This window comes from Crotalus tigris, unplaced genomic scaffold, assembly GCF_016545835.1.
Source record: "Crotalus tigris isolate CLP2741 ecotype Arizona unplaced genomic scaffold, ASM1654583v1 scf7180000024133.156889, whole genome shotgun sequence".
Classification (NCBI taxonomy): domain Eukaryota; kingdom Metazoa; phylum Chordata; class Lepidosauria; order Squamata; family Viperidae; genus Crotalus; species Crotalus tigris.
Window position 1 is genome coordinate 42,806 of NW_024100406.1, and position 26,879 is coordinate 69,684.

General features: G+C 38.1%; 1 protein-coding gene across 1 annotated transcript; it reads right to left on the reverse strand.

The window, feature by feature from the left end:
• On the reverse strand, positions 1–26,632 carry GASK1B (golgi associated kinase 1B). Its single transcript, XM_039322829.1, has 5 exons — positions 26,414–26,632; positions 24,384–25,661; positions 6,250–6,464; positions 4,288–4,514; positions 1–3,408 (listed from the first exon to the last, which is right to left on the reverse strand). Exons 2-5 carry the CDS (start codon positions 25,324–25,326, stop codon positions 3,201–3,203), a joined length of 1,593 nt encoding a protein of 530 aa, XP_039178763.1. The 5' UTR covers positions 25,327–25,661; positions 26,414–26,632; the 3' UTR covers positions 1–3,200.
• Positions 26,633–26,879: the final 247 nt, after the last annotated feature.

Sequence of the window (26,879 nt, forward strand, 5' to 3'; positions counted from 1 at the left end):
CAAAATAATGAGGCCATTGAATTAACAAATAGTTGAGCTGCATTGTAATAATGCTGCATAATTTTCTTCCTTGTAAGTGGAACTTAAAAATATGTAGGTGTATTAATATTTAGGAATATGATGAAGATGTTTTGGAACTATATTGGCTTCTTATTCTTCCTTCAGCATATTAATTACAAAATATTATCTCATTAAAATGATAACTGATGTTGAGAAAGGAATAAATATAGATACAGAAGAGAGAGAGAGTCAGAGATAGAGACAGAGAGAGATTAATACAAATACAGATCAACCTAGTTCCTCACAAAATATATAATTGGTTAAAAGTAAATTCAGAAGATTGAACACAGGCATGAATGTGTGTATGCAAATAACTCATTCATATTAAGTGATCTGAGAATGGAAATGTCTATGTTTGAACATTTTGAAAGCTAAACATATCCCAAAAATAGGATGAAAAAACATACCACATTCATTTTGTTTGCTACATCTCTTTTTTTCTATCACAATTAAATTCCCTAATATATTTATTTTGTAAGTAGCTCTTATTCCTCAAAAAAAAACTGTTTAACACTGTCCATCTGGTGATAGTGAATAAGAATCTGTGAATCAGAAGCAGATTGCATAGCTGCGGTAAAGAACAGGAAAAAAAAAGATGGTACATTTACAGGTGTTTTTGGTATAACATTTATCTAAATGAGTGAGCAAACAAGCCCTTCTTCATATTCACTGACTTCACAGCCAACTAGTCAGATAGACAATTCAATTAACATCAATCCTAAGATGAATTGCACTCTGTCAAATAAAGAGACAAATTCTCCAAAGGTCTATGGAGGTTCTCAATCATCCAGATCATGATTCAAGGTGCTTTTTCAAAAGGCAACTGGACTTTCTTGGGTTTTTTTCTTTGAAAATGTTTTGCTTCTCATCCAAGAAGCTTCTTCAGTTCTCTCTCAGAACATTCACATTTGTTGGGCTCCAACCTAATTTAACACAACCTTGGGTTCAGTTCTTGTTGTTAAAAGGGTTAGGATTAGTTGGATTTCAGGAGAATGGATTTCCCACAGGCAAGGACAGCTACAGAGAAGGCACACTTCCTAGATGACAACATTTAAGGAAAAGGACATCTGAAGTACCTCTCCCATATCTGAGCTAGTAAACAATTAGATACCCTCAAAGGGAGACAATCATCCATATAAGCTTTCCCCATACCATATAGGGTTTTAAAAGTGATAACCAGAATTTTAAATATGCTACCACATTCTAGAGAATTATAACTTCTGGCTATTAAAGGGCAGCCCATGTAGACTGTGTTGCAGTAATCAAAGTGGAAAGTGACCAAGGCACGTGTGACAGTAAACAGGATTCATGATTCCGGAATGAGTACAAGTGGTTCATAAAATGAATTTATGCAATGACTCTCTAGCCACAGCTGCCACCTGTTCCTTGAACTGCATCTATAAGTCCAGAAGGCCCCCAAATTCTGCACAAGCTCTGTCCAAGGGGAATGCTACCCTTTCAAGAATCAAAGATGGCACTTCACCAGATCCAGATATACCAAAACCCATGGTCACTCCATCTTGTTAATTAGACTCTTACAGACTCTAGGTACAAGAGCACTAAAATTGTATTGTCTCATCAGCTAGTAGTGATATACAACTGATCAGCCAGTAGAGATATACAACTGGTATCATCAATATACTGAGGATATTGCACCCATTTCTGTTCCAGAAATTTAATGTAGATATTAAAAAACAATAGTGAGACACCAACTCCCTGAAGCACCAATATCACAGAGTCCTAGGATTAGACTTCTTTTCCTTTCCTTCCCTCTCCCACAAGCAACTGCTGACAAAAGAGGGAAAACATCATAAACAATGCCTCCTACTCCCAACCCCAAAGCTGGTCCAGAAGGATATTGTAGTTGATTATAGTGAAAGCTGACAGGTGATCCAGAAAGGACAGGATGGATACACTATCACCCCAGCTTATCCAGAGGTCATCCACAAGCATGACCAATGCCATCTCGGCACTGTAGCTCTGCCTGAACTTTGACTGAAAACAGTCCAGTACTGAGACTTTGTTGGATATTGGGGTTCCCTTTTGGAGCTGTGCCCATTTGGGATTGGGTGTGGTATCAACCAAGATCTCAGGACAGTGATAGTGGAATTGTTATAGTCACCTGGGATACCCTGGTGACATTCAGAGGCTCTGTCCCACAAGTAACTGATATGAGATTCTATTTGTTAAGTTGGGCTCTAGGGATCAATTGGACTGTTATGCAGTATCAGCATTCATACTGCATAGCACCTTCTTTAACTCATCTCCTTGACTTTATTGCTAGTTAAACAGTACAATAGAATCTTGACTTCAGAACGAATCATGCTCTTGGCACAATGCTGAGATGAAAATAATCCTGGACTTTTATTTGGATAATCGAGCTGGAGTTTGACAATATGTTTATAAATTTAACAACATTCTTGTAATTACAAGAAAGAATTTAATGAGTTTACTAAACAATATTAGAGCTGAATTTAAATATCAGCACTAATTGAGGTCAATTATTTTCATTGGGAAAAAGCAAAGCCCCTACTATATTTGCATTTTAATTAAGCAAGTATTTGCAACTATCGTAAGAACCATTTCAGAACAATTTCAGTGAAATTAATAGAGAGTTGCAATTTTTGTCATAAGTGTAATGTTCTCTCCAATTGTTTTATTTTATTCCCAATAAAATCAAACAAGCAGAGGAAAATCTTTAGGGGTTTTTAGGGATCATCTCTGTCCCATATTAAAACTCATCCTATTCAGCAGGATCCTGCAAAGTCAATGTACCATTTCAGGTAACTGGAGATTAGCATAGGAGGAATAGAAAAAACTAGTCTTCTTTGCACCAATGTCTGAATACAAATATATGAATACATACGACCATGGAGATAAGGATGCTTTTATAAAACAAAAACACCTCGGGATTCCATTAGCAACATCTATTTTTTTAAAAAAAATATGAAGAGCAACATGTATTTTTAAAATGTGAAATCTTATAATTAATTCACATATGTTTGATGTTTTTCAGAGTAAATGTATAAATAAGCTCATAAAGTTCACTGAATTTGCATTCAGCCAAGTATATAGAATTACAACATAAATATATCAAGAAATTTTTCATCAGTATGTCTCTCTCTTTAATGATTTCAAAATCATTCATTCATTGGATATACTTTTGCTCCGTGAGCATTAATGTAGGTGAGAAGTATTTTGGCTCTCTGCTCTACAACATCAATCAACTTTTCAATGCCTTGGCGCCCTCCTTGACTATCCCAAAAAATTCTGTCCAGGAACAATGACTGAAGCAGTTTTTCCCGCAAATGATGACTTTTCAGCACAGAAATGGCAAATTCAGGGAACCTGAAATTGAATAAACCCATGCAATTTAATTTAAGTACCACTTTGCTATTTCATTTGCAGTAGTGAAATTATGACCATACATAAATGAGGCAAGTTTTGGGCAGTCTATATAATGCAGGTAAATCTAATGGGGAATGAAAAGCCAGTAGTAAAATAGTAAAATCGGTGAAAGATTTCCCGATTTTTAAAAAACAAAGTAAAATGAATACAGGGACAAGGTTAAGAAGCACTTTGTAGAAAAATCTACCATGAGATGGTCAACAAAGACAGCAAAGGGCAGTGACTAAACATAATACACAGAGACACCTCAGGAAAAAGATCTGGCAAGGGTAACTATGTCTTCTTATATCTGTGAATTTTCAAGACATTCAATCTCTCTTCATGTATTAAATGCTACACACAGCTCTTTAATTTTATCCCCTGCTGCCCATTTATATTTAAAAACTCTTGAAGCTTTTCATGAATGCTGCAATATTAATTATTTTGAATATCTGATATCTGAATAGATTTTGGGAATCAAGCAGGTCCATATCACAGCCAGAATTAAGGGGCATACAGTGCTATCCCTGCTACAGAAACAGCTCTTATATATTTTATAAATCATGGGGTTATTCCATTGTAAAGCAATTGTGGACATGCCATGGTTAGAATGCAGTATTGCAGGCTGACCCTGCACATTACCAGGAACTCAATCCTGATTCAGCCCTCCATCTTTCTGAGGTCAGTAAAATGAAGACCCAGATAGTTGGGAACAATATGCTGACATTTGTAAACCATTCAGAGAATGCTGTAAAGTACTATGAAGTGGCATAGAAGGCTATTGCTATTGTGTGGACCATATTTTAAATCTGAAATGCCTTTACTAGAAAATGAACTTACTCATTAATGCCTTGTAATATTTTGAAATCCAGATTATCTTCACTTCTGTCAAAGAAACCTTTATTATGTATAAAAACCAAATGCCTTGGATTATTCTTTCTCTGAATAATGTGAGTCAAAGCTATGTTGTCTTGGTCATCACATTGCAGATTTAGCCCTTTCTGGACACAGGAATCCTCTTTACGTGGTTTGAATCCACAACAGTTCTTATCCAAGCGATGATAGATCTGAAATTGAACAAAGTTTCATTACCATCATGAATCATGGACTCCTATAAACAGTTACTTTTTAGGTTTATGGGGCACCACAAAAATGCATGTAAATATGGACCATCACATATCACAACTGCAGATCTATGAAAAAGTATTAAGTTGAAACTCTTAATCAGTAATCATACTGGCCACAGCAGATATAGCTTAAATCTGTATTCATCCCTCCTAGTTTTATAATAATGATTTGCCTCTTGGCCCCACAGTTCTTTTCCTCATGGACATAGTCTATAACGCTTCCACAACAATGTGAATACTGGTAGTCCTTGACTTACGACCCCAATTGAGCCCAACATTTCTGTTGCTAAGCAAGACATTTGTTAAGTGAATTTTGCCCCATTTTACAAATTTTCTTGCCACAGTTGTTAAGTGAATCCCTGCAGTTCTTAAATTAGTAACACAGTTTTTAAGTGAATCTGGCTTCTCCATTGATTTGCTTGTCAGAAGGTTGCGAAAGGGGATCACTGCAACCGTCATAAATATGAGTCAGTTGCTAAGCATTTTAATTTTGATCACATGACCACAGAGATGCTGCAACAGTCATGTGAAAAATGGTCATAAGTCACTTTTTCGGTGCCGCTGTAACTTCAAACAGTCACTAAATGAACTCTTGTAAGTTGAGGATTACCTGTAATGAGGTGGTCAATAGCCGGGGTCTGCCCATATATTATTGGCCCCTTCAGGCCACTGAGAAACATATCCTATACTCTGGTCACTTCTACACCTTTTGACTTCATAAAGGATCAATCAGGCATTACATAAATTACCTTATACTGTATATATCAATTTAGGTGTTTTGTTTTTTTTAAAGCACTTTTTCTATGCTACACAGACGGTCAGTTTAAATGGGAAAAATGAAGCCATTTCTTCCAGATATATGCTTCTGCTTCTGTCTCAAATGAATGAAGTATAGATTTTCTATTAGATTTTATGTAGCCATGGTATTTTCCGTGCTCCGTGGACTACTTATTAACACTGCAGGCCATAAGGACAGAACTGGACTCTTTGGATGCTTCTCTCCACTACTGCCACTTGCAACAAATCACAAAAGAGACACATGCTATTAATCTGTTCAATTACACTTGCAAGTACTGAATTCCAGATGGAGATAGCCTAATTAACAGATCACATGACAGAAGGGTACCAGCAGTGCTTTTTTTGTAAAAAAAAAAAAAAAAAAAAGGTGCCAGAACTCACACGTCATACAACACGCCTTGCCTACCCTACAAGGTTCTATCCAAAAAAGGTGCCGGAACTCCGTTCTGGGCGTTCTATGACAAAAAAAGCTCTGGGTACCAGTAAAGAAGAATGGACTAACTTGACCTGTTACTTAGACAACTTGAGTAATGGCTAAAATGTTCATCTCAGATCCCTCCTGCAGTTTTTGAATACGAAATAGCTCCACCAAATGTCAGAAGTGCAATTAGAGATAGATGTGTGGCATTATAAATTAAAAGTTTGTAGATCAATGGAACTTTAGGTCACAGGTTGTTCACTATTGTTTTAACATCTCTTCTAAAACTTAATCCAACACCTCATTACCATTTTTCTTGTAATAACCACAAGAATTTCTAATAAAATTACTGTGTGAGTTGGTCATATAAATAAAAAAAATGGTTTACTTCTTTAAAAAAATGTGCTGCTGAACAACTTATATACTGTCAACAGATCTCTTTGGACATAATTTTCTCACCTGTAAAAGAAAATCAAGAAGTGCCATCTTGGACCATTCATGGTAATGAATATCTGTACATCTCCATTCTGCTTTGGGTACTTTGTCATTTTGCCAGCACTTTTCTTTTAGTTGTTTCTTGTAGGCTTCCCAGGTGAGTCTCAGTGAAGAGTGTGTCTCATTGTCTGTCTGAGCCAAGGAGGGATCCCAAAGAATGACAGGGCGTGGTCCATCATCTCAAGTAAAAACATTTAAAATACCAACGTGAACTGTTAGTGAAATTTAGACTGTACCTTGGTAATTCTTTAGATATTGTCTAAAATTGAAATAGTTAAAAACATATGTTAGTAAAGGGGCCTACTATAGATGTGGTAAGAAGAAAACAAACTGGCAATCATTTTATTTCCCTTAGTTAATATGGTTATATTCCACATCTAAAGAAGCCATTCAAGTCAAGGAAGAACTCCAGACATTTTAATTGTTTCCAATACCAGCTGGCTTTTATCTACAAAAGTGCTCTGCTTAAAAAGAGCTCTGATGCTTGATGAAATTAGAAGTAGTTTGGCTGATTTGTTCCTGATATATATCTTGGTAGCTTATTCAAATATCGCAAAACAATATTTATTTATGAGAATGAAACTATGTATGACCAAGCAGTGAATATCAACCTATACCAAACAAGTCTACATTAGTGTCTTGAATGTTTTAGTTTTCAAATGGATAGAATTCTAGCCAAAACATATGCATAAAATATGTGTGGCTGTACTACTTTCAAAGAGGAACCAACAGTGAGAATGCAAAAAAATCAAAACAATTCAAAACTGCATAATTAGTGTACAGAATGGTCATGCATAATTTCAATCACATTATTTTAAAGATGTTGCTTGTAGTGGCATCGGTGTAAAGCAGCTGTGCTTTCTCTGGTATCAAAAATCTTTTACATTCCTGCACAACTCAAAGCATCCTTGGGAGAGCAGATCCAACGTACTGCAAAGCCCTATCTCTGTATGTCATGTGCAGGTCAATATGATGATCATCTGCATGCCATTGCAGAATATAATAATAATAATAATAATAATAATAATAATAACAACAACAACAACAACAACAACAACAAAAATAATAATAATAATAATAATAATAGCAAGAAATACCATTTGCCTGCAAGCTAGAACTGAGACCACAAAATAGAAAAGTAATTAAAAAAATAGAGAAGTTAAAGTGCTCTAAAGAACTTTAGAATTCAAACAGATAAGCATTTGCCACATAAGATCCGAGACTTAACAATTATAAGAAAGACAAAAAAATATGGGCAGTGGATATTGCAGTACCTGGAAACCATAGCAGAGAATACAAATTATGAAGCCTTACAACTAGAATGAGAAAGATTGTGGCAAAAAAAACAAAGATAGTACCAATAGTAATAACTACCTTGGATGCAAACCCAAAACACCTGGAGCACTACCTGGCATTGACAATTAAATTGACAATTTAAAATGAACACCTTACATCCTGGAATAATGTCTTTAACACCATCACAAAACATATTGCTTTTTTGTACCCACTATACGAACTGGAAATTCAATTACTCTATTTTGTCAATTCTCTGAGTTTACTGTGTACAAATGCATATATTTAAAAAGAGGGAGTATATCAAATTTGGATGGGAATGGGACAACCAAATCTAGAAATTAAAATATATTAAGCCCTACTAATAAATTCCCAAACATGGGAAACTGAGAGGAATAAAAATGGCTAGATTTGCTCATCTCTAATGACAAGAGGAGATGAGGTTTTGCTTGTCTCATATTTCAGAAGCTAAATAAATAGATACCTCTGTTTTCTGCTTTATATAAACTAGTGATCACATATTCACACACCCTTTCTGATTGCTTTGCACTTACAGTTCTTTTTCCCTCCTGCAAATCAAACAGAAGTGGTTTTCTCAGCACATATATCCATTCTTGCTTTACAAAAGCTGATTTATCCTGTGCAGCCCTTCCTGTTTTCCTATTTTTCTGCTTCCACCCATGCATTCTAGATAAAAGGAAAGGGGAGGAAGAATGGATAATTAATGTGTTATTTTTATCCCTTAAAAATGTCATTTGAAAAATGGAGTGAAGGTGAAGTACAGGAAATGAGTGTTATTCATGGGGAACAGACTTTGCAAATTCAGTCCACCATAACAATACACATTTCAAAAGCTTCACTAAAACAGGCTTCCCATTGCTACTATGGAATCCTTCCCCCATCCAATCTTATTATTTAACATACATAGAAAGGGCCTAAAAAGAACCCATTCCAACCACCTGCTCTAATGCTGGTCAGTTTCAGATGAAATTATGTTTATATCCCACATGATTTCTAAACTGCTGTTAATGAACAACTGGAGGGAACAAAGTGAACTTATAACTAAAAGAATTAACACATACAAAACTATTGGCTAAATTCCCATCTCAAAGAATATTAAAATTCTAATGAAATAAATCCAGAGCTTGAGGCAAGCATTTTAAATCCTGAACTGATAAACATTTTGCAGCCAAGAGCCTCATATTTTTATTTCTTCATTTATTTTGATCTCTGGGGGATAAAAGCATGACAGCCACATAGTGACTTCATTGGAGGATTAGAATCAATATTTTAAATCCTTCTTTGGCTTAGGGATAGGGTCCCTTCCTCTAAATATTTAGTACATTTATCACTTTTTATTTCTATAAAAGAAGTTGCTGTCCTAATTTGTCGGAAAAATCTGGGGCTAAGCTCAGACAAAAAAAAATACATAGGGCTACACATGCAACCAGGAAATCCTGAGTTGTCCACTCTTACTTTAGAGATCCTCTAGTCTAGTCTTCTCATTGGGTATCACTCACATCTGTCAGCCATGCTATAAGAAAGTCAAGAAATATGTTGTTTGAGAGTCCCTGGAACTAAGAAGAAATGGTGCTTTTATTGCATTGATGAAAACAGTAAAAGGGAAAGTCTATCCTAAACATCTTCAACCTTTCAATATATAAAATACATCTTTTTTATCCTATGGAAGCCTGTCCTAGGTTTTATCTTCTAAATTGCTGAGCAGCAATGGTATCTTACATGACTGTAGCCAGTGGTGGGATTCAAATATGTGAACAACCGGTTCTCTGTGTGGATGCTGCTTCCAGAAGTCCATTCTGGGCCTGGGCAACAAAAAATTAACTACCAGTTCTGCCGGCTGAATCCCATCACTGACTGTAGCCAACAGTGGAACCCTAAAGTCCTTACCCAGGCTTTGAGAACCTGGTGGGTAATGCAAAGTTAGCAGCAAATGCTTTGGAGTGACTAGTTTGGAGATAAATACCACATTGATGAAATACCAGTAATTTTTGCTTTTGCGGGTTTCTGTCTCCATAGCAACTTAGTGCCTTGCCTACACTTTCTAATATTAGAACTGCAAATTTGGTATATTCTGGCACACAGTTATAGTTTGTTGGAGGAGAATGGCTTTCAGAGCACTCCCATCTGTTTTTTATTGAAGTGCCAGAAAGATTCCCCAAACTGACTTTTGCTTTATTGGTTTAATGGTTCATTATACAGATCTCATTTAAACATGATTAGGAAATTGCAATAGAATCCAAAAGTGAAATTTTTCTATGCAAGTCCAAAATGTACATCAACAAGTAGCAATGCTGGACAAAACAAGTTGCTTTGTTTTCCACAACTTTAACCTTTTGGAAGTGTCTTAGGGCTTGTTTTGATGAACAATCCATACATATTTTTATATGCAGTTTTTCTTAGTAATGTATTTTGTATGCAGTTAAAGTGTTGCACAAGGACTATTGAGGTCCAAAAGCAAATGCACTCTGAGCTATGGAAATTGAATTCTCTCACATTCCAATCTGTTTTTAGCCTCTGGAGAAAATGCGATATAAATTTAACAAACAAATTTAACCAAGAAATCCTGGATACACTGTTTAAAATCAGAAAATTATAATATGAAAAATAAAGTGGCAAAAGTTAATTATCTTTTTGTTGTACTTTAATTTGGGCCAGTTCATATTAAATTATGAAACAAACAAATGTATCTTTTAATCTAACAGAATAACACAGAATTAGAGACTTTCGTAGCAACATAAGTAAAATAAAAATGCAAAATGAACCAAAAAGCAATTGCCTAATTTCTGACCCAGACAGAAAAGAAATTGTAAATGTGATATAGGCAATTTCTCTGAAATTGATAGAGAATGTGTTATGCTTTTCAAAAAAAAAAAAATACTAACATTCCAAATTATTATAATAATAAAAGCTAAATTTCATCCAATGGATTATTTGACTTTTTCTAAAACTGGAAAGAGAGAGTATGAATTTCTATGATGTCAACTACTATATTCTGATGAAGTCCCTCTCATTTTTGCCAGAGTGAATAGTGAAAATAGTCCCAGGTGAGGTCCAGTCAGGCTTATCGTTCCCTTCCAGGCTACAAATAAGAAACTTCAAGAGAGCTAATTTCAATAAACTTAGAGAGGGTTTGGGAAGAATTCCATGGATGAGAAATCTCCAGGGGAAAACAACTCAAGATGCTTGGGAAATTTTGAAAAGTGAGATAATAAAAGCCCAGTCTAGCACAATACCAACAAAGAGGAAAAATAACAGCTTTCAAAAAAAACCAGCATGGCTGCAAAAGAGCTCTCTGATAAATTGAAAGATAAAAAGGACAAGTATAGAAAGTGGAAAGAGGGACACATAACTAAGTCAGAATATCAGCAAATAGCCCGAGCCTGCAAAGATGAAGTGAGGAAAGCTAAGGCTCAAAATGAACTAAGGCTTGCACCAAAGTCAAAAATAACAAAAAAAGCTTCTTTCAACATGTAAAAAACAAGAAAAAAGTGAAGGAAATGATTGGTCCATTAGTGGGTGAAAGTGGCAAGAAGGTGACAAGCAACAGGGAGAAAGCAGAACCATTTAACTCATTTTTCGCATCTGTCTTTACACAAAGGGAAAAAGCAGACCAACTTATCAAAAATAGTGCCATAAAAAATAGAATAGAAACACAAGTTAAGATAGACAAGAAAATGGTAAGTGAGCACTTGTCCAGCCTAGATGAGTTCAAATCACCAGGACCAGATGGATTACATCCCAAGGTTCTCAAGGAACTGGCAGACATGATCTCAGAACCTCTGAACTATATTTTTCAAAGATCCTGGAGCACTGGGGAACTACCAGAGGACTGGAAAAGAGCTGATGTAGTTCCCATCTTCAAAAAAGGGAAAAAAATGAATCCAGGAAATTACAGACCTATCAGCCTGACCTCAATACCTGGGAAGATTCTGGAAAAGATAATCAAACAACAAATCAGCGAACATCTACAGGAAAACAAAGTCATTACTAAAAGCCAAGACGGGTTTGTCAAAAACAGATGATGCCAGACAAACCTTTTTTATTTATTTTATTTACAGTATTTATATGCCGCCCAATCCCAAAGGACTCAGGGCGACGTACAAAGTTAAAAACAATGATAAAACAGTAAAATAAAGCAGTCATACCACAGTCATACCGCGAGTCCGATCATATCCCGGCCCCCCCGGGGACATCAGCCCCAGGCCTGCCGGAACAGGAGGGTTTTAACAGCCTTCTTAAAAGCCGGCAGGGTGGGAGTTGTTCGAACCTCGGGGGGAAGTTGATTCCACCAGGTCGGAGCCACCACAGAAAAGGCCCTTCCCCGAGGGCCCGCCAGTCGACACTGTCTGGCCGACGGGACCCGAAGGAGGCCCACTCTATGGGACCTCACCGGTCTCTGGGAACTATGTGGCAGAATGCGGTCCTGTAAGTAACCTGGCCCTATGCCATGAAGGGCTTTAAAGGTGATAACCAACACCTTGAATTGCGTCCGGAGACCCACAGGAAGCCAGTGCAGCTCGCGGAGGATAGGTGACACGTGGGCGTACCTCGGCGCGCCCACAATCGCTCTCGCGGCTGCGTTCTGAACCAACTGCAGCCTCCGAACGCTCTTCAAGGGTAGCCCCATGTAGAGCGCGTTACAATAATCCAGTCTTGAGGTGACAAGGGCATGAGTGACTGTGAGTAAAGCCTCCCGGTCCAAATAAGGCCGCAACTGGTGCACTAGGCGAACCTGTGCAAAAGTCCCCCTGGCCACAGCCGATAGATGTTGTTCCAGATTTAGCTGTGAGTCCAGGAGGACACCCAAGTTGCGTGCCTGCACTGAGGGAGGTAGATTTGCCCCCCCCCAGGACTAAAGATGGACCATCCAGTTGACCTTTGGGAGGCAAGACCCAGAGCCACTCGGTCTTGTCAGGGTTGAGTCTAAGCCTGTTCACCCCCATCCAGACCCTCACATCTTCCAGGCACCGGCACATCACGTCGACTGCTTCACTGAAAGGACACGGGGTGGAGATATATAATTGGGTATCATCCGCATATTGATGATACCTCACCCCGTGTTGCCGAATGATCTCACCCAGCGGTTTCATGTAGATGTTAAAAAGGAGGGGGGACAGGACCGAGCCCTGAGGCACCCCATAATCGAGGCGCCTAGGGGTCGATCTCTGTCCGCCCGCCAACACCGACTGCGACCTGTCAGAGAGGTAGGAGGAGAACCACCGCAACACAGTGCCGCCCACCCCCACCTCTCCGAGACGACGCAGAAGGATACCATGGTCGATGGTATCGAAAGCCGCTGAGAGGTCAAGAAGCACCAGGATAGAGGAATGACCCCTATCCCGGGCTCGCCAGAGGTCATCGGTCAGTGCGACCAAAGCAGTCTCAGTGCTGTAGCCGGGCCTGAAACCAGATTGAAAAGGGTCCAGATAATTAGTTTCATCCAAGGATCGCAAGAGTTGGGACGCCACCACCTTCTCTACAACCTTCCCCACAAAGGGGAGGTTGGAGACGGGACGAAAGTTCTTCAAAACAGCTGGGTCCAGGGAAGGCTTCTTGAGGAGGGGCCTCACCACCGCTTCCTTTAAAGGTTGCGGGAAAGACCCCTCCATCAAGGAAGCATTGATTATCGCCTGGAGCCAGCCTCGTGTCACCTCCCTACTGGCAGAAACCAGCCAGGAGGGGCATGGGTCCAGTAAACAGGTGGCGGCATTCATTGCCCTCACGGCCTTGTCCACTTCATCAGGGGTCACAGGGTCAAACTCGCTCCAGATAACATGACTAAGACCAGCCCCTGGCAACTCGGCTGGCACTGCCCAGTCGGAGTCCAGGTCTCTCTGAATCTGAGTGATTTTGTCCGACAGAAACTGAACAAACTCCTCAGCTCTCCCCTGCAAGGGTTCCTCCGCCTCCTCCACTTTAAGAAGGGAGCGGGTCACCCTAAACAAGGCGGCCGGGCGAGAATCTGCGGACGCAATAAGTGCGGAAAAGTGAACACGCTTTGCCGCCTTATCGCCACTAAATAAGTCCTAAGATAGGCTCTTAATAGTGATCGGTCAGATTCAGAGTTACTGGCCCTCCAACGTCGCTCTAGACGTCTCTTGTGGCGCTTCATCTCCCGGAGCTCCTCAGTAAACCAAGGTGTCCTCCGGGGACCACCACCACAGAGAGGTCGCAAAGGCGCAATTCGATCCAGGGCCCCGGACGCCGCCTCATTCCAGGCCGCAACCAGGGACCCGGACGAGTTGTGGACAAGGGAGTCAGGTATTTCCCCAAGCTCCTCCTGGAACCGATCTGGGTCCATTAGGCGCCTGGGGCGGAACCACCTAGTCGGTTCCCTCTCCCTGCGATGGGGGAGTGATGCTCTGAAGTCCAGCCTCAGTAGGAAATGATCTGTCCATGACAAGGGAGAGATCTCTATTCCCCTTAATTCCAGATCATGTCTCCATTGCCCCGAGAGAAACACAAGGTCGAGTGTGTGACCACCCCTATGAGTCGGATCCTGAATTACCTGGGTCAGGTCCATGGTTGCCATGGAAGCCATGAACTCCTGCGCCGCCTCTGAGCGATCGCCGAGTGATGGTAGGTTAAAGTCCCCCAGTACTATAAGTCTGGGGAACTCCACCGCCAACCCGGCTACTGACTCCAGCAACGCAGGCAGGGCTGTTGCAACGCAGCTGGGAGGTAGGTACGTCAGCAGCAAGCCCAACTGAACCCGTGAACCCAACTTCAATAGGAGGGACTCACACCCAACAACCTCCGGGGCAGGAATCCTACGAGGACTCAAGGACTTCCGAGCGATGACTGCCACTCCCCCACCCCTGCCCTGATGTCGAGGCTGATGAAGCACCACAAACCCGTCCGGGCACATCTCCGAGAGGGAGACACCCCCCTCAGGGCCCAGCCAGGTTTCGGTTATACATGCCAGGTCCACCCCACTGTCCAATATTAAATCACGGACAAGGGGGGCTTTGCTGACAACGGACCTGGCATACCTTATTTCATTCTTTGACCAAGTGACAAAATTAGTGGATCAGAGGAACGCTGTGGATATAATTTACTTGGACTTCAGTAAGGCATTTGACAAAGTAGACCTACTACTTGATAAGATAGAAAAATGTGGGTTAGACAGCATCACCACCAGATGGATCCATAGCTGGCTGACCGGCCGTACTCAGCATGTGGTCCTCAATGGAACCACATCTACATGGAGGGAAGTGTGTAGTGGAGTGCTCCAGGGCTCTGTTCTGGGCCCAGTGCTCTTCAACATCTTCATCAATGATTTGTACAAGGGGATAGATGGGGAACTCATCAAATTTGCAGACGACACCAAGCTGGCAGGAATAGCCAACACTCCAGAAGACAGGCTTAGGATACAGGAGGATCTGGACAGACTTGAATACTGGGCGCTATCTAACAAAATGAAATTCAATGGTGAAAAAAGTAAGGTTCTACATTTAGGCAAGAAAAACCAAATGTATAGGTATAGTATAGGGGGTACCTTGCTCAATAGTAGTAACTGTGAGAGGGATCTCGGAGTCCTAGTGGACAATCATTTAAATATGAGCCAGCAGTGTGCTGCAGCTGCTAAAAAAGCCAACACGGTGTTAGGCTGCGTTAACAGAGGGATAGAATCAAGATCACGCGAAGTATTAATACCACTCTACAATGCCTTGGTAAGGCCACTCTTGGAATACTGCATCCAGTTTTGGTTACCACGATGTAAAAAAGATGTTGAGACTCTAGAAAGAGTACAGAGAAGAGCAACAAAGATGATTAGGGGACTGGAGGTTAAAACATATAAAGAAAGGTTGATGGAATTGCGTATGTCTAATTTAATGAAGAGAAGGATGAGGGGGGGACATGATAACAGTATTCCAATATCTCAGGGACTGCCACAGAGAAAAGGAGTCAAGCTATTTTCCAGAGTGCCTGAAGGCAGGACAAGAAGCAACGGATTGAAACTAATCAAGGAGAGAAGCAACCTAGAACTAAGGAGAAACTTCCTGACAGTTAGAACAATTAAGCAGTGAAACAACCTGCCTCCAGAAGCGGTGAATGCTCCAACACTGGAAGTTTTTAAGAAGAAACTGGACAGCCATTTGTCCGAAATGGTATAGGGTTACCTGCCTGAGCAGGGGGTTGGACTTGATGACCTCCAAGGTCCTTTCCAACTTTATTTATTTTATTTATTATTATTATTATTATTATTATTATTATTATTATTATTATTATATTATGGATCATCGCACAGTCAGCCAGATGTTCAGACTGGATTTGGCATTTTGTCTACCTATCGAGTCCTTACCCAGGACCTGGGATAGGCAGATGTGGATGTTTGATGGTATTACAGATATCGTCGCAGGATGGAAGCAGTTCCTAGTAAGGCCGCCTTTTGCAATTGACTAATAGCGAATTTGTCAATGCCAATGGTGTTCAAGTGGTGCTCCAGTTGTTTTGGGATTGCACCCAAGGAGCCTATTACTATTGGTACTACCCTTGCTTGCTTTTGCCACAGTCTTTCTATTTCTATTTGTAGGTCTTTGTATTTTGTTATCTTCTCCAGTTCTTTCTCTTCTATTCTGCTATCTCCAGGCACTGCCACGTCCACTATCCAGACTTTTTTGTCTTTCTTATCGACAATTGTTAAGTCTGGGGTGTTATGTTGCAGGTGCTTGTCTGTTTGAATTCTGAAGTCCCAGAGCAGTTTAATTTTATCATTTTCTATGACTTTCTCTATTTTATGATCCCACCAGTTTTTGCTTACAGGCAAATGATATTTTTTGCAGATCTTCCAATGCACCATTGTTGCTACTTTGTCATGCCGCTGCTTGTAATCAGTCTGTGCAATCTTCTTGCAACAGCTTACCAAGTGGTCCACTGTTTCTTCAGCTTCTTTGCATAGGCGGCACTTACTGTCTGTTGCTGTCTTCTCAATTTTGACTTTGTATGCATTTGTCCTTAAGGCTTGGTCTTGTGCAGCCAGAATTAGTCCCTCGGTCTCTTTCTTCAATTTTCCTGCTCTTAGCCATTGCCAGGTTTTATTATTATCTGCTTTCCCAGCTATTTTTTTCATGTATTGGCCATGTAGTGCTTTGTCTTCCCATGCCTCTATTCTGTTCTTCATTTGGTCTTTCTTGTAGGCCAGTTTGGTCTCTCCAGTAGTTAGTAAGCCTTCCTGATATACTAATTTCAGTGCATCTTCATCATTGTTCTTCAGATATTCTTCCAAAGCCATTTTTTCTTCTTCAACCATCTGATGTACTTGTAGCATTCCACGCCCACCTATTTGCCTTGGTAGATAAAGTCTATCAATGTCACTGCGTGGATGAAGGGCATGATTCATTGTCATTATTTTTCTGGTCTGCCTATCCATTGCTTTTAGTTCTGCTTGAGTCCAGTCCACTATTCCAGCTGTGTACCTAATGACTGGGATTGCCCAGGTGTTGATTGCCTTTATGGTATTTCCTCCATTGAGTTTGGACTTTAAGATCTTCTTCACTCTCTTGATGTATTCACCTCTAATCTTTTTCTTGACTTCAGTGTGCTTGATGTTGTCAGCTTGAAGGATACCCAAGTATTTGTAGTACTCTTCCTCATCCAGACTCTTAATGTTATTTTCGTGGGGCATCTTGATTCCTTCAGTTTTCACTATTTTTCCTTGTTTGATAGTAAGTGTGGCACATTTGTCCAAGCCAAACTCCATTACAATATCTTGGCTATATATACGGACAGTGTTGAGCAGCGATTCTATTTCAGATGATGTTTTTCCATACAGCTTCAGATCATCCATGTAAAGGAGGTGGGATAGTCTGGCAGATGTTTTTGATGTTTGATAGCCATGTCCTGAGTTATTCAGTATTGTTGACAGAGGAAACAGTGCAATAACAAATAGTAATGGTGATAATGAATCTCCTTGAAATATTCCTCTCTTGATATTAACCTCTCCCAGCCTCTCACCATTGATCTGCAACTGTGTCTTCCATTGTGCCATCGATCTTTGCACAAATTTTCTGATGTTTCTACTGACTCCTGTTATTTCTAGGCACTTTATTATCCAATCATGTGGCAGAGAGTCAAATGCCTTTTTGTAGTCAATCCATGCCACATTCAGGTTGGTCTTCCTTCTCTTGCAGTTTTCCAAGATCATTTTGTCTATTAGGAGTTGATCTTTTGTTCCTCTGCTATTGGGGCGGTTTCCTTTCTGCTCAGGTGGAAAGAGATTGTTTTCAACTAGATGCTGTTGTACTGCATCAGCTACCACACCAGTTAGTAATTTGAAAGTTGTTGGTAAGCAGGTAATTGGCCTGTAGTTACCTGGTGTTGCCCCTTTTGCTGGATTTTTCATTATTAGGTAGGTTTTCCCAGTTGTTAGCCACTTTTCAATTTCTCCTCCTTGTAGTATATTGTTGAACTGCTTGGCAATGAGTGGGTGTATAACAGTTAGATGTTTCAACCAAAACCCATGCAGTTCATCTTCACCTGGTGCTGACCAATTTTTGATTTTCTTTGCTCTTTTTTCTACCATTTTTGTTGTTATTACTAGTTCTTTCATTTCAACTTCTGTTTTATTTGCATCCACCTCTTTTAACCAAGCCGCATCCTTGTTGTATTTTTTGGGTTATCCCATATCTGCTTCCAGAACTGCACTGTTTCTTCCTTGTCAGGTACTGACTGATTCCTTGCAGTTTCTCCATTGATGGATTGGTAGAAACATTTCTGATTGGATTGAAATTGGAGGTTTTGCCTATAGTTTGCAATTCGAGCTTCATATCTACTGATTTTCCTGGCTATAGCTGTTATTTGTTGCTTTATTATTTCCAATGCTTCCTTGATCTTCCTTGTTTCTAAGTGGTATTTCTTGATTAGGTATTCTTTGGTCTTCTTGTTCTTCAGCTTCTTTTCTTTCATCTGTTCTAGCTTGCTTGCATGTGATCTTAACTTGCTGATCTTATTTTCTAGTCTAACCTTCCATTTTTGTGGTGCATTGTTTGTTTGTTTTTCTTCTTTGTTGATTTTGCATCCCAGGTATTCAGTTATAACTGCAGCTGTGCTGTACATTAGTTGGTTTGTTTCTTGCAGTGAATTGGTGCTTATACTTGCTATTGCAGTATTTGCATCTTTTAATGCTTGTGCTAGCTGTTTCTTTGAAACAAGCTTCAATGCAGGCAGCCTTATTCTGTTGTTTTTGTGCTGTTCTAGATGCTCAGTTATTCTTTGTTTCAATTCTTTTATTTCTTTAGTTAGAGGGTTTTGTTCTTCCTGAGGAATAGGCGCCTGGTTTCCAAATGAGAACAGTTGTATATCTCTACTGGATTCTTTCACTGCCAACTCCCCCTGGTTTGCATCCTGTAACCCATTTTTCACCTGATATCCAGGAACTCCAATATCTAGCGCGGACCTTGTTAACCCGGGCGACATCCGAGCCGGTATGGCATTCTGAAATTTACGTCTCACCATATTTTTTATGGGAGAGACACTCTTTGTCTGACTCCTCTGATGAGACCTGTCCAGTATGGTTGAACCTCTGGCATAGCTCTCATCTTCCTCAGAGTACACAAGCCCCACAACCACGTCAAGGTAGTGCCTTATTATTATTATTATTATTATTATTATTATTATTATTATTATTATTATTATTGATCATTGCATAGTCAGCCAGATGTTCAGACTGGATTTGGCATTTTGTCTACCTATCGAGTCCTTACCCAGGACCTGGGATAGGCAGATGTGGATGTTTGATGGTATTACAGATATTGTCGCAGGATGGAAGCAGTTCCTAGTAAGGCCGCCTTTTGCAATAGACTAATAGCAAATTTGTCAGTGCCAATGGTGTTCAAGTGGTGCTCCAGTTGTTTTGGGATTGCACCCAAGGAGCCTATTACTATTGGTACTACCCTTGCTTGCTTTTGCCACAGTCTTTATATTTCTATTTGTAGATCTTTGTATTTTATTATCTTCTCCAGTTCTTTCTCGTCTATTCTGCTGTCTCCATCATCATTATTACTATTATTATTATTATTATTATTATTATTATTATTATTATTATTGAATAAAGTCAGCACAACTGAAGTGAGAGAAAGTGCCTTTTGCAACAGGGAGCCAATGGGAGCAAGATGCCTCTTTGTATAACATTGGCCCAAAGAAGTGGTATTTTAATCTTATTGTCTTCTTGCCTCTGCCCATTGTAGATGCCCCTCATTCTGGCATGATTCTAAGAGGCATTGGTGTGGGCATGCCAGTGCATTAAACTAAATAAGTGGAAAAATACAGAGAAAACTAATTAATGAATATAACAGTGCCAACCAGGAAAAATATCCCTGGTGGCATCTGTTCCCACCCACAATGACAAACTATGTATCACAGTGCACGGTACATTTATACATGAAATGACATTGCAAGAAATATGTAAAAAGTAGAATTTGCATTATGAAATCACAATGCACATTTCATCATTTGTGCCCCCTACAAATTTCTGTGACTATCTTCTGAATTTTTTCTCATCAATTATTAGTTTGATGACTAAAAAGTTGCTTTCAATTTTTCTTTCAAAGAAGAAGAGAATTAGATGAAATTCTCAAAATAAGAATGTGATTTTGCTCTTATTTAGTACAAAGTAAAGGATGCTTGTAAATATTCTCATCTAAGATTAAACCAGAAAATCAAAAACTTCTTTCACAGAGGAAGAACTTTTTTGAAAATTTGCAAGGCAGGTTTTGATACAGCTTTTAGAACACCATGACAATATTGTAAATTAGGCCTGAAGACTGAGGTTCATTAAACAAAACTCTTGTTTATCATCACTGAACAAAGCAATTATATTAAAGCTGTGGCTAAGCAAATGATTTCACTAATATTAAGACATGTGAGAAGAAAAACTCAAAAGATTGCACTAACATATTACAAATTTAAAAGGTTTTTCAAACACGGTTATTAGTACTAACATTTCTTTGGCAAATTGAACAAAATTATTGGTTCTGATGAATGGCACAAAATAATATTGGAGACATAATAAAGTTTTTCATTACCCCTTATATTAATTAAACTGATGTAACCTTTCAAGGGTGCAGGCTGCAACACTATAAACATGTTTCTTGTTCTTCCTGCTGCTTACCCAGCACATAGGGAACATGATAATTAGTTGAGTTTCTAGTTCTGTCTGTGTCAAAATAGTTCGAAATAGTTCGAAATGTGCATGTATGGGTGCATGCGTATAGCGTGCATAAATACGTACCTCCAGAAGACCTGCTCATAGGAAGGAAAGTGATTGCCAAGGTCAGAGATCCTAAACAAAGGATCTGATAGCCTGCAGTTCAGAATACTTTACATACTCTTGGCATTCTTTGATTTAGAGGTATATAATCTGCCACAAACACAGGATGGGAGCATCTAATGGTTAAGTGTGGATATGCCTTATGCCTCATCTGAGAATACTAAAACTGGATTTCAGCATTCTTACCAAGCATCTCTATATAAAACAACAGAAATATTGTGAGATTTAAATATTTAACAACATTTTGTTTTTAAGAGTTTATTTTTAATTAAATTGGGACAATCATGCTTATGACCTGAAGTCCCAACAACCACATTCCCTATTCCCATTGTGCTTGCTACAACTAGTTTATTAAAGCCTGGTTTGTTCTGTTTGGCCTCTTTTGAAAAGGAAGATATTCATTCAGCCAATACCAGATGTTGCCCTAAGGACACAATTCTCAAATTTGAAATAAATATTATAAATAGCTTTGAAAGTCAGAACTGCAGAATATTTCTTCCCCTTCTCATCTCCAAGCCTTTATAAATTTTGATCTGTCAACAATAATGAATCTTAGAAAAAAACATTGTTGGGACTTAGCTTTTCTTTGTGATTAAAGCAGCTATGTCACAGGACAAAGTGAAATAATTTGGTGATTTAATAAGTTCACTATTCATTTAGTCAGTGACAAACCAAAACATTTTATTAGCAAGTCAAACATGATGAGAATGTCAGACAGGAAACAAAAGGTGTAAGCTCAAGTTATCTTAAGGGAGGCTTCCACAAAATGAGTGATATCTTTAAGATGCTTACTGTGTGAAAGGGTAATATGACAGCATGTTTATCTTTCTGTATCCTTTCTATATAGAGATAGGTTAATAGCACATTGAGGTGTTAGTTCCAAGCTTTATTTATATTGGCTGCTGCTGGTTTTAAAGATGCTGGATTTTAATATGGTTGTCATGTTTATTACTTTATATAATGGTAATTGCTTTATTTTGATTTTTGTCATTTTGAATTTGATCCTGTGAATAAGAGAGGTTTATAAAGTAAATTAATAAACCACATTTATTCCGATAAAATCACAACATTTAAAATGAAAATAAAAGAGATCCATAGAACATTAGGCAATTGTGGATTTATTTATTAAAGTAGCTAATATTCTCATTCAGTCTGGCTTTCTGAATAAATTTTTATCTTAGAGATATACAGATAAAAATATCTAGATAAATAAATAGCACATTCATAAATAAAAGTGTACAAAATTAATCCTATTAATAGATTTATCTCTAACTTGTCACATAAATAACCACAATGGCATAAGATTGACAAATTAGAGATAGACTATAAAACCCCAAACAGATTGGGAGATTTGTCCATGCTCATTATAAGAAATGAAATCTTCCAAGAGTTGCCATTAATTTGTCCTGACATATTTTGCCATTATTTTCCCAGTTCCTGCCTACCTAGCAGTTGGAAAGCATGCAAATGCAAGTAGATAACTAGGTACCACTTCAGTGGGAAGGTAATGGTGTTCTGGGTGCCTTGGCATATAGTCAGGCTGACCACATGACTACAGAAGGATCTTCAGTCAATGTTGGCTCCCTCAGCTAAGAAACAGAGATGAAGACTGCCTCCTAGAGTCAGACACAGGGAAACCTTTACCTTTATTTTGCATAGCATAACTAACTCAGATTGGATTTTAAGATCCAAAACAGTAAAGTGGGTTTCCCATTTTAATGTTATTTATAGTTAAGACACATCGTAACAAGAAATTTATGAATTTTTATTTATAAACCACCCAAAATCATTTTACATAAGATGGACAGTATAGAAATTTGATAAATATATAAATAATAAATGAAATAACAAAAAGGAAAACTGCCGCTTTTCCTCTTGCACATCATCACCTAGCAACAGTTCTCTATCTCTGTAGAGAATGAAAAAGGCTGAATTGTCCTTTTTACTTCTTGACAATCATAAATGATAATGCATCCAAAAAAACAACTGCTAATATGATTACTCAAAGAGCAATTTACAGAGGGCCTCAGACCATGATTCTCTATCCTGGACCCTGAAGTCCAAACTACATTCTCTTTTACCAGCTTCGCACCAGTAAAACCCTTCCCTAAAAATAACAGATGTATAATGTGACTTCTGTACTTTTAGAGTCTGATTTTTCTTAAAAGCTATTAAGAAATCACTCAGACTATTGACATTTTCAGTACAGAGACCCATTAAAACATAGACTACTTTTATATTTGCTTATAGGATTGTTTTTCTAGTCAATTTCTCCTAGTTTTCTTTGCCTTTAATAAAACACACACTGATTAGAAATTTTACATAAAATAGCACTGTGACCATATTAGGAAAGAATCAGTACAGAAATGGAGAACTATTTTCGGACTCTTTCAAGCAAATGTACTGCAGCCTTCTCTGATATAATTATATTATGACTATTGCTTCAGTTGAAGTCATAGTTCAGCAATAAAATGGAATATGAAAAGGGCATTCATTTTGAGATTTAAAAATTGAATGTGCACAAGTTAGGTCAGTTTTAAGTTTAGTGCTTATTAGGCAATGCATGTTATATTATCTTAGTGGGACATAAGTTTAAAAGGTGAGAAACAAATTCATAATTACATTATAAAATCTTATTGAAACTATTTTTTTCTAGAAATAAATTCATTGGTATAGACAACCAGAATCCACCAAAATTATGGTTCATAATATCTGACTATGATACAAAATCCCCACACTGTACATTCTTGGTTGTTTTTTAAATAAAAAAATAAAAGTATAAAGGCACTGAAAAAGAACAAGTGTTTCATTGCATTCTTGACTTTGTCAAATCACCATGGGCTGTTTGAAGTAGAATTGCACTGTATTATTGCAATTAAAATTGGCATACAAATCATTAGGTAAAGTTGTTTGGCAATCTCTGTTAAGAGCACTGATTTATTCTGCACTTTTGCAAAAATCTCACATGTGATAGAGACTACATAGCTAAAATATTAGATGACATATATGCCATGGCAGCAATATCTGGCCCATACTTTTCTTGCTAAACCAAATTTTGCATCCAGAATGTTAATGTAATCTGAGAACTCCATGCTCTCCTGAACAATTTTCCTTTCTTATAATACATGAATTTTCATATTTGATATGGATAAAACATATCACCCACCCACTCAACACTGTAATCATAGTATGAAATTTGATAAATTAAGAAAATTAATTTAGTTGAATATTTGAAATTTTGGTTACTCAAGCAATTTATACTGTAATTTGACTGGGCAGTAGATACAGGCAATCTGAATCCTTCCAGATGTTTTGGACAGTAACTCCCACAGCTCTTGCCATATGATATACTCACTGAGGTTGAATAGAATCAGTCAAAAATCTGGAAGGCATCAAATTACCACCTTCTGCTGTTGAGCATTTAATAACATTTATTTCTTGATGCTACTAAAGGGTAAAAGTTTACTCTAAGAGAGAATGTTCCATTTTCCAATGCAGTGAGTAAATTAATTACCTTGTAAAAATTCCAATTTTCTGCTTATGGTAGGCAAAGTCCGATTGAGCCTTAGGATCCTGTCCAAATGGAAAGCAAACACTTCACTCATGTCAAGTGGTCTCTTGATGATGCCACAGTGACCTTGGCTACATATGTCTTCTTTGACTGACTTATTATCAAGCTCTGTTCTCCCAAATACCAGAAGTATTCCATGTTGAGAAGGCACTTCTTGGATACTATTTATTTTGGAATCTGCCATATAACGCATACTTAGGATATCCTCTTTACTCAGCCAAGATGGTGGACTCTCACTGTACATCCTGATATTGCTCTCCTGAACATTAGTTTGAACATTTAGGCCTCTTATAATTATTTCAGGTCTCCAATGCTTTATATTTTGAGCCATTTGTTTTTCTTTCTGCTGTTGTTTCTGCTGAGCTTTCTCTGGAACTACTGTTCCTTTCCTCTTGTTCATAGATTTGCCATAAAATGACTTACGTTGGATTGTGCCATCCAGCGAGTTCTTATTCCCATACTGCAAAGGCAATACTTGCTTCTTTCTTTGCTTGGGCCTCACAGTGCCTCGAATCCTGGCAGGTTTCCTTCTCTTGGACCGCAAAGTGATATATACCACATTAGGCAACATTGATGTGTTATTTGTCCCCATCTGAGATTTTTCAAGGTCAGAAAATGTCCAGGTACCATCCATTGGGATTTCAGAAAAATGAGGCTGAGCAACATCTTGAAGACTCCAAGATTTTGCTTTTAATAGTCCTTTTCTATTTTGTGGTACAACACGACCTACTTGACTGACAAGGAAACCCAAATATATCACAAAAGCAATGCCCAATAGCAAATTCCTTCTGATCCTTGAGCATTTGCCACTCCAAAGCAGCCGAGGTGAGCGCAGAGAACAAAAGAGCCAGTAGATAATTTGGCATGTCTGAATCAGGAAGCTCATTTCTCCAGTGAATCAACATGATGAAAGTAGTTTAAGAATCCACTGGTCGCCAGCTACGATGATGCTGCATGCCTTCTAAATGACCAGATGTCTCCACCTCTTTTTCCAGCTGTTATGTGTATGTGTGTCTCTATGCATATACACATTGAAAATGCCAAACAATTGTAAATGTTCAGTTCTAATGAATCTGACAGCATACCCTGACAAGCTGTTAAAATCTTTCGGCCACCTCGGAGGGTGTGATTGGGTTCAGTGAATGAATGGAGTCGGCTGTATAAACAGAGTTAACTGAGTCACAGTATGAAAAGTCTGGGAGTCCCTTCTGGGCTGCTGAACTATTAGAGGGGAAAGAATGATAAATATCATTTTACAGTCATCATGGTTATTTTTAAACCATGTATATCTCTTCATTTAAAGAATACATTCCCCAAAGGAAGAAAAGGTTGGAACTTCATGTTCTGTATGTCAAATTAATATAAAACTATAAAAATAACCTTCAAACGTAGGAGAAATTTCTGTCATATTACTAACAACATTCAGAAAAAGGCAATTTTTTTACAAATTGATAGTTGGTATATCTTTTTCCTATGCCAGTGGCAAGGAAGATACAGTATATAGAAATCACTCACTGTATTGCTTCTAGTCAACATGAAAATATTTCATTAATCAGTGAAGGACTATGTAGAAAAATTAACTTTATAATTATATAATATTTAACTAAAGGAGAACCTACTAGTCAGGTAAAAAGATGTACATTCTTGGGTTGACATTCATTTAGGCATTCGTTTTTTTATAAAGCAAAAATTCTTCCTTTTTTCAATGGCTAGATTTTTTAAATATAACATTACATTGCAAACAACAAATATAAACAATTGCATGAGTAAATTATATACATGTGCATATTCTATTCTGAATGCATCCTCCTAATTCTAAAAATATTACATTGATGTGTTCACATAGCACATGTGTAAAAATTTATAAATCTTATAAATGAACATAATTTTCTGGTGCTACAAAAACTCAGCATGTGAAACAAATCTTTTACTTATAATAACTATTATTAAAATAAAGCTTAGAATAACCTTACCGACAGAGTTGGCCCAAATCTTAGCTCAAAAATTCTAGCAGTAATGAATACTAGCAAAACCTTTAGAATGTAAAGGACGTCCATTTTTTTTGAAGGAAAAAAATATCCACTAATTGGATAATACTTTTATTAAAACTGAATAAAATATTAAAAAACAATAAACAAGTTTTTGATGTTTTCCTGTGTTCTATTTCAAAATCCTGATGCATGCAGTTCATTTAACAAGAAAGTTCTGTTTGAGAAACCTCAGTCCAGTTCCATATTCCTTCTACATATTCTGATCATCCCAGATGGGTGTTCCTAGTTGACTGCCACAAACTTATATGAACTTTTCATTTCTTTTGAGCTATTTTAATTTCTGGAATGGGAAAGCCTAGCCTAATGTCTGGCTTCTAAAACAGAACACTAAATCTATGTAAGTTTTGAGGGCCCCCTAGTGAACAAAATCAGAATGGTTTAACACCAT